This window comes from Euprymna scolopes, chromosome 9, assembly GCF_053919585.1.
Source record: "Euprymna scolopes isolate OS-2025 chromosome 9, ASM5391958v1, whole genome shotgun sequence".
NCBI lineage: Eukaryota > Metazoa > Mollusca > Cephalopoda > Sepiida > Sepiolidae > Euprymna > Euprymna scolopes.
The window spans coordinates 151,958,827-151,972,988 of NC_136490.1; the positions used below are offsets into that span (position 1 = coordinate 151,958,827).

Below are 14,162 nucleotides of genomic sequence, written 5' to 3' on the forward strand. Positions count from 1 at the left end.
AAGGATAGGAGTTTGGTTTTGGATGCATTAAAGGTAACCAGCCACCACGTCTTCCCCCACTGAACCACGCGCTCGAGATCAGAGAGAACTTTCTACCAAAAAATCAAATATCAAATATCTAAGACAGATAATTGATGAAAATGGTAGCACAGGGGATATTGCGTATTCTATTAACATAGACCTGGAGATAATACCTACCATCGGGAATACGTCTTGTTCGACTATTTAATAAATTAGTTACCTACATTTTCTCTGCGTATAGTTCTTTTTTGTACGATATGATAATGATGTGTATGACAACGACGATGATTTTGTATCAAAGATTTGTGCTAGGGTTCTTTGATAGAATCATATCATCCACTTGCTAAGAAGAATAGAAAGTGGACCTTGGGTTTATTCTCCCTTTCTTTATTTTGTCCTTTAGTCCTCACATTCCAGTAGCGACGTTTCTGACAAAGAGGGAAGAATTGCTGTTTTCTGGATCAGAATCTATTCCATCCAACACTTATCGTTGGCAAGATTTTTTTTTTTTACCTTTAATTAGCATTTTGTATTTTTTAGCTCCTTACATCGTGATTTCATGCTTTGTCTGAAGCGATTACCAAAAAAAAATACCATTAGCCCGTCTTGCGTGAAACCAATACCACCGACAACAAAAACAATGTGTTATAATGTTTGAAAGATTCTACCATGCTCCTGCCATTAAATATTACCACCTCATCTTCAGCTGGTGTAGAATCAACGCATCGAAGAGAGAATGTGCAAGTGTTTGTTTTTTTTTGTTTTGTTTTTTGTTTTTTTCTGTAAACATTTTATTTCAGCTAATTCGAAGCATGGGAAATATATACTTCAACATCTTTTTGAAAATAGAGATTGAGATATTGGCCTTATGCTCTGGTGACTACCTTTCTAGTAAGCCCCAAGCCCGCCTTTAGGACTACCAGCAATCTCTGCAAAAGCCTTATAAAAGAACGCAAGATAGTCATATGCTCAATCCGTCAAGTCTAAAGTAGCTGAGCAGAGGTTTAGTCCACACGAGTTTTGGTGAATTACAAATACGGTCCTAAACAGCTATCATCAATGAACCTAAGATGATTTCGTCAGCATCCGACAAAGTCAAACTCTTTAAGAACTTTGCATCAAACTCCAGCCTTTGTGATCAGGGTCACTTACTTCCCGAATTTTCTCGAATAACTGAGTGACATTCCATATATCTGTCCATGATGTTCCCAAACATCATGAACCTTGACTCCAAAAAATCAACTGGTCCCGACAACATTCTAATCATAATGCTCAAAACACTACAACCGGAACTAGATTCTACTCTTGCAAAGCTGTTCAAACGTTGTCTAAAGGAAAATACCTCCCAACACCTTGGAAAACTTCGTCAGCCTGCGCAATATTTAAAAAAACTGGTAATCAGTCTTCTGCATCTCAGTACAGATCAATCAATCTCCTGTGCGTCGTGAGTAAGTTGCTTGAATCCATAATAAATAGGGAAGTTGTTAACCACCTCAACAAAAACAATCTACTCAGTTTCCGTGCTAGGAGATCTATACCTAAAAGTAAACAAAAATTCCATGAAACAAACTTCTTTCCTAGAGCTGGTCGTCTGTGGAACACAATACCATGAGGCTGCTTACTAGCTGACTATATCATGGTCGTTTTCAAGTCCAACATAAACAAATTTTTGTGGAACCGTCTTTGTAAACAATAAATTTCTACCCAATTTCCACCATTATCACTCATTAACCCTTACCTTCTAGTGGCCTCTAGCAGTGATAAGCGGTGAGTACCTTGTAAAAACATATCGGGTACTTAGGAGTGGGATCACGTGAAGGTTGCCAACATCCTTAAGTGAAAGTGTTTCTGTGGAGCCAACTGGATTCGAATTTGGCACATCTAGGTTGTCAATCCATGTCGTTAACTACTTAGATACTGTCACTTTCCTGCTGGTATATGAAAATGTGCCGGGGTTAGAGGTTACTAAGAAATTCGAATGATTAAATATACTAATGTAATTTGACCAATGTACCCAGAAACAGAGTATTATCACTTTACAATATGTGTGTTTGAGTGAATATCAAAGAAATTGTTTTCCATGAAGTGGCAAAACTGTGAAAGCAAGAAACAACAGTTGCAGAGGTCAGCTGGGGTCAGGTATGATATAAGTGTCAATCCCAGCCAGGTTCCTGGGAACTGATGTAAGAATTTATCCCGGGCTTAGTCCGATGACTCTGCTTGTGCATAAAAGCGGATGCACGGTGTTAAATTGAGAGGTTTTGAATTTGCAAAGTTTGAAGAAGTTAACGGTTTGGACAGTCAACTTAACTGGAACTCCTTCCTCTTCGTGTATCACAGACATAACAATAGCTACAGAAAAAAAAAGGAATTGAACTAATTGAAAATGTGCATCTATCATCCAGAAGCTCATACATGCCATTCCTTCAAGTTTTCTGTAGGCCGATTAATCTAAATTACAAAATTTTCATATAGGAATGTTCTTAGTCATATCAATCGCTTGAATACGAAGCATTTTTCTAGGTTGAGATACTGTAACTTTGGCTGGATTCCGTTGATGAAGACACGTCGTTTTTAGAAAAAAAAAAAACGATTTGTGATGAAAATTTACGTTTCTCAATAATTCTTCTAATATCAACTTCGTAAATATGGACGCCATTTGACATTACTTGAAGGCTGTCATCATTTAAGTTAGAAACTAACAAAGAGGAAACATAAATATGCTTACATGTATGGGTAATCACTCCGAAGTTGTTTGCGTAACCATTTGAATTCCAAAAATTGTCTACGAATTGTTGAAAAAGGCAATGCAAAACATGTGCTTTTTGCCTGCAAAAAATAAGAAAACATTTGCACTGATTGCACCAATATATATATATATATATATATATATATATATATATATATATATATATATATATATATATTATTCCGTTTTATCTGTTTCTGTTACCGAATCGTATCAGTGATCCAGCAACTTCGTCAGACTTGAACAGAAATGGTTATTATGATTTGGAAAGACCATATTAGAAGAAGACGGTGGAAAAAAAGGGTGGGGGATATCGTCTTTCCAACTCATAATAACCACTTCTGTTCAAGTCTGATGAAGTTGCTGGATCGCTGATACGATTCGGTAACACAAACATGTGTAACTAAACAGATAAAACGGTAATAAAATAAAAAATATATATATTTGCTCTGCAATAGTATTGAGCACCTTAACAGGTTTTTACTAATTGCCAGTTTTACTAAATATATATATGTATGTGTGTGTATATATATGTGTGTGTGTGTGTGTGTGTGTGTGTGTGTGTGTGTGTGTGTGTGTGTGTGTGTGTGTGTGTGTGTAAATCAGTTTATATATGCCAATCGTAAGAGATTTTAAAAATTATACATATAAAAAAACTTTCTCATTACTTTTTTCCAATTAGAAAGCTTTCCACCTACATTTAAAATTGATAAAGTTCAATCTCAATGAATGTATTTTCAGAGCATATATAATGTAATATAATAGCTTTCAAAATTTCAAAAATCAAATCTCCTAAGTTGGAAGTTTATTACACTTCAAATGGGAAATTATTACAATATTGTTTCATTTGCAACTAACAAGTCAACAAGATTATGTCTTCGTCGCATTTTAGTCGTTTACTCATCAGATACATTTCTTAAAAATATACAAAAAAATAATTTTGAACTTACACTGTTCAAATAACCAACACACATCGCCAACATTCTTCTTTTAATGAAGAGATACGAAAATAACGAATTAAGATAAACTATCTTAATTTGCTATTTTCGTATCTCAGTTATTATTAATTATTATTATTTTTTAATTTATTTTAAAGTTTTAAATTTTTTGTATATCTTCTTATTTTTACTTTATATTTTATTATATTTTTTATTATTTATTTTAACAAATTTTAGTTCTATTAAGTTATATTAATTATTATGTTTATAATTTATTCTTCCATTAAAATACTTTTTATACGTTTGAATGTTTACCATTAGATTCGAAACTACACATTAGATTTCCTTGTATACTTTTGCCAATAATATATATATATAAATATAATAATTAATTTTATATTTAGCATTGAGGTTAACAAATAAATTTATTGGCTTTAAAATGTTGAAAGTAAAATTGTCTGTCTGTGTGTGTACATTTCTCTACCAAACTACTCTGCCAATTTTCAGTTTACACATTTAACATAAGGGGTATTGAGATTTGGAAAAATCTTTTTAATCGGTTTTTGGTCAGAAATTTGGCTGTCAAGATGTCAAAGTTCAACGATTTGACCTTTGAAAACTCTACCAAACTCCTCCACCAATTTTGGGTCTAAACACTTGAAATTTTAGCTTACTTGCACATGGATCAAACTTTTCAATTTGATTTGATCCCAAAATAATAGTTGCTAAGGGGTCAAAATTGGCGTCAAAGTTAAAAACTTGACCTCTGCGGTCTCTACCAAATTACTCAGCCAATTTTTTTGTCTAAACATTTGAAATTTTACATAAGGTGTATTCAGACATGGGGCAAGCTTTTTAATCGGTTTTTGGCTGAGAATTTGGCTGCAACGGGGTCAACGTTCAAAAGATTTGACCTTTGCGATCTCTAGCAAACTATTCAGCTAATTTTGGATCTAAACATTTGGAATTAACACATAAAGGGTATTCAGACATGTAGGAAACTTTTTAATCAGTTTTGGGGCGAAAATTTGGCTACCAAGAGATCAAAGTTGGAGGAGTTGCCTTTGCAGACTCTACCAAACTCCTCCGCCAATTTTGGTTCCAAACACTTAAAATTTTAGATTTAGGCTACCTGGACATGAGTCAAACTTTTTAATATATATATATATATATATATATATATATATATATATATATATATATATATATATATATATATATTTAATTGCAAAGATAAATATAAATATAATCTTTAAAATTGGAACCTATCAAGATAATCAAAAGCTCAATATACCAAATAAAGAAATTGGAAAAATATATGATAAAAATAAAATTGAATAAATTACAGTATTTTTGGATCCATCAAATTCAAGCAAGGAATTATAACAATGAAAAATCCTTAGTCCATGGATTTTCAAAGATATGTTCTTTTTACGTTAGAGTATAAATATTAATAAAAAAAATGCATCAGTGCATCACTGGTCAGAATAAATTTGAAAACGTATAAAATATATATAAGATACTTTCTGCAAAAAATAAAAGTCATTTTCAGCAGAATAACAAATTAAAATCAATCAATTAATCAATTAGTCAGTCGATCAATTAATTCCTAAAATAATAATCCTTGAAGCTAAAAGAAGAATCGGAAATAAAAGCGTAAACAATGCAAGTGTGAATTGCCATGTCTCAATTAATTAAATATTACTGCATTATGAAATAAAACAAGAACTTTCAACCTTTATCGAAAAAACGCTTCGCCATATTTGTTTGGGTAAAAAAAAAAAAGAAATAATTCATAATTTGGAATATTTCGAAAACTTCTCCAGATTTAACCTAAGATTTGCAAAGTTTTCAGAAAATAATTACCTCCCCATTAAAGATTTGCAAAGTTTTCAGAAAATAATTACCTCCCCTATTAAAGATTTGCAAAGTTTTCAGAAAATAATTACCTCCCCTATTAAAGATTTGCAAAGTTTTCAGAAAATAATTACCTCCCCTATTAAAGATTTGCAAAGTTTTCAGAAAATAATTACCTCCCCTATTAAAGATTTGCAAAGTTTTCAGAAAATAATTACCTCTCCTATTAAAGATTTGCAAAGTTTTCAGAAAATAATTACCTCCCCTATTAAGATACTCTTGCTTCTTTTTATTTTATTTTTTTTTATCAAAACATTCAATTTTCACTAATTTTTTTCCAAAACTATTTTCATCAATAATTCATTTTCTACCTTATCGTTCTTTCGAATTTCTTTCTAATAATGAAGAAGCACCGTTCTTCTTTACTCTTGTAACAGTTCACAACTGTACAAAGTTCCCATTGTTTCAGGATAACGTCTTCTTTTGGGATTTGATTTTCTCAAGTCTGTGATCTCCAACCACAACCTTTAACAATGGCTGATGCTCCTGCAACCTTCATCATTCTTCATCTTATTCAAAACCTCGGATCGCGTCATACTTATTCATCGTACACATCGCCACAATCTATTAATATATTGCACCTTAATAGGGCAGGTAATTATTTTCGGAAAACTTTTAAAATTTTAGGTTAAATCCGGAGAAGTTGTCGAAATATTAGTTACTTCTTTCTTTTTTTTTTCTTTTTTTTTACATCACGTGTCTAAAACAAATATGGTGAAGCGTTTTTTCGATAAAGGTTGAAAGTTCTTGTTTTATTTAATAATGCAGTAATATTTAACTAATTGAGACATGACAATATATAGATATCATTACTTTTAGTTGAAATTGACATAAAAAGTAAGTAGATATTTTTTTAATGAAAATTGAATTTTGACTTCCGAATTTCACTCTCATAACAAAGAAGTACCTGAAGGAGCTCTGGATAGAAATAATTACAGAGGCTTAAGATTGATGGATTAAGCATAGATAAAATGCAGTCTGGTGTTATATTCTTCCTCAGTAAAACTCGAGAGAAGTATCTTCGTAGAAAGAACCTATTTTCATTTTGATTAATCTGAAGAAAGCTTTTGAAAAAAGTTCCAACAGATATTGTTTGCCGGTATTTGCATAAATTAGGGGTAAATGAGTGGTGAAGTTTGTTCAAGCAATATGCAGAAATGCTCAATTCGTTAGGGTTAACAGCACAGTTCGTGGCAGCTTTAACCCTTTACTGCCAAATTGTACTTTCAAATCGCCTTTCAAAAAAACAATATTTCTTACTCTTATGGTTTGTCAGCTCAAGTGGTTACCCAAGTATAGGTCTATACATGAGTCAACAAGTAAATGAGGAGTTTGTTTATTTTCGTGCGTCAGTTTTATGTTAACTTCCATCATGTGTGGGTTTCATGATTAAAAAATTTATTTATTGCATAAAAAAATATTTTGGCGGTAAAAGATTAATATTAAAATAGAATTCTGTACTGAGTTCATTGCTTTTCATTTGTGTCATCATCATCATCATCATCATCATCATCATCATCATGTCAAGGTCATTAGTTACCCAACTAGGGTATTAATGTTATATATATAAGAGTCTTATTAAAAGTGTAGTCTTTGAGTCTTAGAGAGAGATGTTGTTGAGAGGAATGTTGAGAGAGTTTTATTAAGAGGGATGTTGTTGAGACTTAGAGAGATGTTGCGTTGTGTTATAAAGAGATTCATATATATAAAATATTCATACTTAGAAGTGTAATAGAAGCTCTTAGAGTGAGGAAACAGTGTTCAGACAGTCTTAGTGTTCACATTGTAGATATGAGATGTCGAGACGTGTATGTAAAGACATTTTATAACACATGATATACAAGACATATAATAACAATTTTCACTTTACCTTTTGGTAGAATTACAACACAAAGACGACGTTTATAAAAACACATGATGGGTTTATTTCTTTTTCGACCGGCCGTGGTTTTCATAGTCAAGAATTCAAGTTTCACATTCTAAGTTTCAAAGGTGACCGTCTCGCTTCTAGACGTTCGAATGTCCATGTCTGGACTGTCGTCTGTCGTCCTCAGTTTCTCTCCGCTTAACTCTAAAGTTTCTAACTATATCGAAAACTTCCCATTTTCCATGACGTCATACACATGTTAAAACATGTGTCTTTTTTCACATGTTCTGGAAATGCGTGTCCAAAACTTTTTCCTTTGTTTACAAAAGCAATTTTAACCTATATTCCCAGTAACCTATATTTCCAATATGTTAAAAACATGTTTATTAAATTATCTTATAGTTGCATTCTTTAATTGAATTTTCATAACAGAATTGAGAATGCACATTCTTTTCTTAAAGCTATTTTATCTCTAAGCTAAACAATGGTTTGTTTTCACATTCCATTTGCTAATTCTCTCTCGTAATCTATTTCTAAACCTAATTTACGAGGTTCGAATTTCGTCTATTCTATTTCATTTTCATTTTAACTAAATCTCTCTTTTTTTATACTTACATGAAAAGGGGACAGCCCTCATCATGTAACATTAAGACCATATGCTAAGGTTTTGATCCTCTTCTGTCGAAGAGTTTCAAGTAGCACTAGTAATTCACATGAAACCTATGAGGGTAGGGTCATTGGCTCAGTAGGAAAACTGGTATTGGTATAGGACTGTTGTTCTTCCATTCTGCAGCCAGGCATGACTTAAAAGCATTTACTGAGGGGACATTCATGGTGTGGGAACTTAGTCTGTTCCAAATAGGAGCCACTCTACTAGAGTAGAAGTGGCCATGGGAGCAGTATGACGCTGGATCTGTATCTTCAGATTATGTCCCCTGGTGGATGGGTTGAGGGCTGGAGTGAACAAGCTCTCACCATAGTTGGGGCTAATTCTGTTATAGCAGACAATGTCAAAACCTTTTATTATTTTATAGGCCTGTAATATATTGACACGCTCTTTGCAGAATTCTAGAATAGGAAACTTGAGACAGGTGAGTATGACAAATCGGAGATGCCTTGTACAAGTTTTGTTGCATTACGTTTAACTCTTTCCAAAGTGTCATTTTCTTTTTGTGCCTTAGAAGCATTATTAAGGGAGTTGTTTGGAAGAGATGCTGTAAGCTGATAATTTAATACTTTTCTAAGAAACAATGGAATATCTACTTGTTAAAGACTTGGGAGAATGCTGTAAAGGTCTGAAAGCAAATGTTACCAATAACAATGTTAGGATTAGTGGTTGTAATGTTGGAAAGTTTCCAGAAAGAGGACAGTTCGTCTGCTCAGTTTGTGGAAAGAGAGTTGGTTGCGGGCCTGTCTCTGCTTTATTGTTATTTTCATGGTAAGTACTCGACTGAGCTTCAATTTATGATCCCGCCTCATCAAACTTTCACAAAAAACACTCGTCTAGCCAAAACCACTATTAATAATTTGCTACACTCTTTATCTGTGCCTAAACCTCAACGTAGATTCCATGAACAAAGCTTCTTTCTTAGAACTGCACATCTGTGGAACTCTCTTCCGTTTGCCTGTTTTCCAACTGACTACAATTTGATTGTCTTCATGTCCAACATAAACAAATTCTTAATGAACCATCCTCTCTAAGTAATCCACTTTACAAAATTTCCGCTACTCATTAACCCTTATCCTCGTGTGGTCTCCAGGCCTTGATAAGTGGTGTAAGTTTTTAAAAAAAAGACTCAATTTTGTATTTTTTTTACTGGAGAGGTGGGTGTCACCGTTTATCAAGGCCCAAAAGCCACTCAATGATAAGGTGTACTGAATGTCAAGTAGAGAGTGAGGTAAAATTGTGATGATCAGTAATTGGGTAAAGTTTAGGGACGCTTCTAGGAAAAAAAAACTTTGCTCAGGGAGTTTCCATTTAGTTTTAGAGAGTACAGCAAAATATTGACAGACGAGCATTTGTTGTGAATGTTTTGCAGAGGAGGGGGCGAGACCATAGATTGAAACTGAATCGAGCATCTGTCATGAAAATAATTGTTAAGTAGATGGTGAGACAACATAATCAGTAAGGGTGGAACTAGATTATCTAACATGCCAGGTTATCTCCCACTCTGCCATAAGGACCCAGACATACATATACACGGGCTTGGAGTCTATATTCATAACACCCTCCCCTGACTAGAGAATCAACACTAGAATCAGACGACCAGGCCTTTATGTGCTTCAGACTAAACCTGCAACATAATATTAGCTACTTGTATTTTCTCTACCGCTCACCCTCAACCCAGGATTGTACCCTAATAAACAAAGTCTCTGACAGCATAGACATAGCACTCTCCCTCAATACTAGCACACAAGTACATGTATTTGGTGACTTCAATGTCCACCACTGTAACTGGCTTGGATTCTCTACTTACACAGACATAGCTGGTAGTACAACGCATAGCTTCTCTATAGCTTCTCTATATCTCATTCCCTATCACAGACGGTTACATTTCCGACACATTTCCCAGACCAGCAAAATCAATATGCCTCACTTCTAGATCTATTTCTAACCATAGTTCTCGATGATTGTATTACAAATTCCCACAGGTCACTCAGGAATGCTGATCACGCTATGATAATGGTAGGAAGCCATCAGAAATCTCATCAGTTGAAATCGCCCTAAACTCTAGAGCCAAAACTGAAGAGCCAGTGCTCAAAACAACGAGATATTATAAAAAGGCTGACTGGGAAGCCATCAAAGATCTTATCAGAGATGCCCCATGGGGAAATATCTTTTCTCTTCCAGCTGAACAGTGCGCAAATGAGATCACTGAATGGTTCAAAACTGTAATTGAAGCACATGTTCCTACACGGCAATTCTATAGCAAGCCTCCCTCTCCCCAATGGTTTACTTCTACTTGTGCAGCTGCCATTGCTCAAAGGCAGCATGTGTACCGCAGATTCAACCGACATAAGTCCAGTTCAAACTGACAGAAGTATATAGAAGCTAAAAGTAATTGTAAGAGAGAAATAGCGACAGCTAAGACAGAATATACTGAAACTACCAGAAAATGCATCGAAGCACAGAAATTAGAAATCCATGATTTTTGGAAAATCTACAAAAGTGTAGTAAATAATGGGCAGTCAATGATTCTTCCACTATCAAACAATCATGAGGTTGCTTGCACAGCAACTGAGAAGACTAACATGCTTGCCAGTCGGTTTGCCTCAAACTCCACACTGGACCCTGCATATCACTCCCTCCTTGACTTTCCTTTACAGACAGACACCACACTAGAGGATTTGAAAATCCCCCCTTCTCAGGTACATGGTATCATAAAAAATCGAGACACCTCAAAAGCATGTAGATCCGATCTCATCCCGGCTGTTCTATTAAAAAAAATACTCCGCTGAGGTTGCTCCAGTTCTCTCCAAACTTTTCAACAAATGCCTTAACGAATCTTGCTTTCCTGACTGCTGGAAAACCGCTCCTTTTCAAAAATTCTGTCGAAAGGACTAACCCATTAAATTAGCCTTCTCTCGCTTTTCGTCAAAATATATGAGTTTTTAATTAATCAAGCTTTAGTCTTTCACCTTACAACTGCTAAACTCCTGACCGACAGACAATATGGATTTAGGCAAGCCCGTTCCACAGCAGATATCCTAACTGTAATCTCTGAACATATATACCGTTCACTGGACAAAACAAGGGAGCGTAGAGAGGTAGCCCTCGATATATCTAAGCCTTTTGACAGGGTATGACACAATGGTTTTCTAAGGAAAATTAGCTCATATGGTATCACTGGAAGAATACATAATGTAATTAAATCCTTCTTAAGTAAGAGAAAAATCCAGGTTGTCCTCGACAGTCGTACATATAAACAATACGATATAAATGCGGGAGTACCTTAGGGGGTCTATCCTTGGCCTTTATTATTCCTGGTATTCATAAATGACCTCCCTGACAAAATTGTTTCGGAGATGGGTATACTGATGACACCACTCTCTATAACAGGCACGAGGGGAAAACAAATGAACACATATCTAAGGAAATGGCAGAAACACTAGAGAATGACCTCCAATCTGTAGTGGAATGGAGACAAAAATGGATGGTCGCATTCAATGCTGAGAAGACTAAGCTTGTTTCCTTCAATAACTACAAGAAACTTTCTCTACCACCAATAGCAATGGCCGAGAACACATTACCCGAAAGTACTTCCTTTAAACTCCTCAGCCTAACGTTTGCAGGGAACATGAACTGGATTAGATACATTGAGAGCATTGCCAAGGTTGCTGCAAAGTAGGTGGGCTCTCTCTACCTTACTAGAAAACTACTTATGCCTGAAAGTATCCTGTACCTTTATAAGGCCACCATTCGCCCATGTATTTACTCTGATGCATCTGCTACTAGTCTCTCGCTCCTGGACAAGATTCAAAAGAAAGTTGCCAACCTAATAGGTCCTAAAATGTGATCTAAGCTTCAGCCTCTGTCCCATCGACGAAATGTTGCATCCCTCTGCCTGTTCTAGAAGTATATTAATCATGAATTCTCTGGCGAACTACAAGCACTTGTACCCCCTCAACGTGAATACTCCCAACAAACCTGACAAGCAGCTAAATCCCACCTCTTCACAGTAGAGATCTCTAGATGTAAGAAGGCCTTCTACTCTAATAGTTTCTTCTCCAGAACTGCTAAACTTTGGAACTCCCTTCTGGGATTCTGCTTTCCCAACTGTACTGACATGCAGAAGTTCAAGTGTAATGTGAATAGACATCTTGCTACTCATCTCCCTTCATAATGCTCTTGCAACTTATGTCCCCGATAGTAGTCCCCGACCTTCAAAGTGGCACTGTGCCTTGTTTGAGGTGAAAATTGATTAAAAAAAGAGAGGGCAGCTCAGTAAGAACTCATTCACATTTAATTTGAAAATGATTATGTTATAGTAAATTGGGGAGCAGCCTCACAGTATTGTGTTCCAGAGACGGACATAACTAAAGAAAGCGTTCCAGAGACGGACATAACTAAATAAATGGCCAAAACACTAGAGGATGACCTCCAATCTGTAGTGGAATGGGGACATAAATGGATGGTCACATTCAATGCTGCCAAGACTAAACTGGTTTCCTTCAATAATTACAACAAGCCTTCTCTGTCACCAATAGAAATGACCAGTGACTCCCTGTCTGAGAGTACATCTTTCAAACTGCTTGGCCTAACGTTCACAGCAAACATGAGTTGGAACAATTATATTGAAAACAGGGCCGCTGCGAAAAAGGTAGGCTCTCTCTACTGTGTTAGAAAACTACTGACACCTGAAAGTATCCTGTACCTCTATAAGGCCACCATTCGCCCATGTATGGAATATTGTTGTCACATTTGGGCTGGTGCATCTGCTGCTAGTCTCTCGCTCCTAGACAAGGTTCAAAAGAGAGTCGCCAATCTGATAGGCCCTGAACTGGCATCTAAGCTTCAGCCTCTGTCCAATCGACGAAACGTTGCATCCCTCTGCCTTTTCTACAAGTATTTTAATGGTGAATGCTCTGACGAACTGCAGACACTTGTGTCCCCACGATGTAGACACCCTCGACAAACCCGACAGGCAGCTAAATCCTACCCCCACACAGTAGAGATCCCTAGATGTAAAAGATCTTTCTACTCCAGTAGTTTCTTACCCAGAACCGCTAGACTCTGGAATTCCATTCCAGGTCCCTGCTTCCCTAACTGTACTGACATGCAAAAGTTCAAGTGTTACGTGACCGACATCTTGCTGCCCAAATCCCAACATAATGCCCCAGTAGTTGCTGCCCCTGATAGTAGCCCCCTACACCAAAGTGGCAATGTGCCTTGTTTGGGGTGAAAATGTAATTAAAAAATTTTTTTTTTTTAATTCTAGGAAAGAAACTTTGCCTATAGAATTTTGGTTTATTTTTAGACACGGATAGAGAGTGAGAGGAATTGTTGATGATTGTTGGAGCTAAGTGTTGTGTACACAAAAATTGCAGTGTTGAGAGATAATAACCAGTTTGTGTGCAAGAAGAGTTAGACAACAGAGACGGATCAGAACTCAGATGTGGAGAATATATATCTTTGGATGGTGAAGCTATTGAGTTTATTAAGAATATTTGGGAGGGTATTATTGGAGAATAAGAAGAAACAGGTGCTGGTATGGTTACAAGAGTTTGGAGTGAATGGAATTTCTGCAATTAATTATCAGCAGAACGTTACTATTATCAACCAATGTGTACTTAGTTTGATCATGTGTGGAATGAAATCTGATCAGTGAAGGTATAAGACGTGTGTTGCATAAAAAAGGAAATAATATGGAAATAATACGAGAGATATAATATGAGTGTCGAAGACAGGTTTAGATCCGATGACCTCAAGGAAGATTCAATTTGAACAGCATAAAGAAAATGTGTGCAGAACAGGAGACTTTGTTGTTACGGTCATGTCCAAAAAATGGTTGACATTTCTTGGGTTAGTGGATGTAGAACAGTTGAAGTAACAAGGTCAGTTGGCAGGGATTAGGGTTAGGGAAAATATGTGAAGAAGTAATAAGGATATACTTGGGAGATAGCAGCGGTGGTGGTGGCGGTGATAAAAGCATATGGCAAATGGCAAACA

At 35.7% G+C, this 14,162-nt stretch overlaps 1 protein-coding gene across 1 annotated transcript in view; it reads right to left on the reverse strand.

Moving 5' to 3' along the window:
• Positions 1-14,162, reverse strand: part of LOC145284928 (sorting nexin-10A-like) — a 101,835-nt gene that overhangs the window by 77,997 nt on the left and 9,676 nt on the right. The window contains exon 3 of the mRNA XM_080134022.1: positions 2,750-2,850. Coding sequence (XP_079990148.1) covers positions 2,750-2,850 — 101 coding nt within the window. The remainder of the gene's footprint in view (positions 1-2,749; positions 2,851-14,162) is intronic.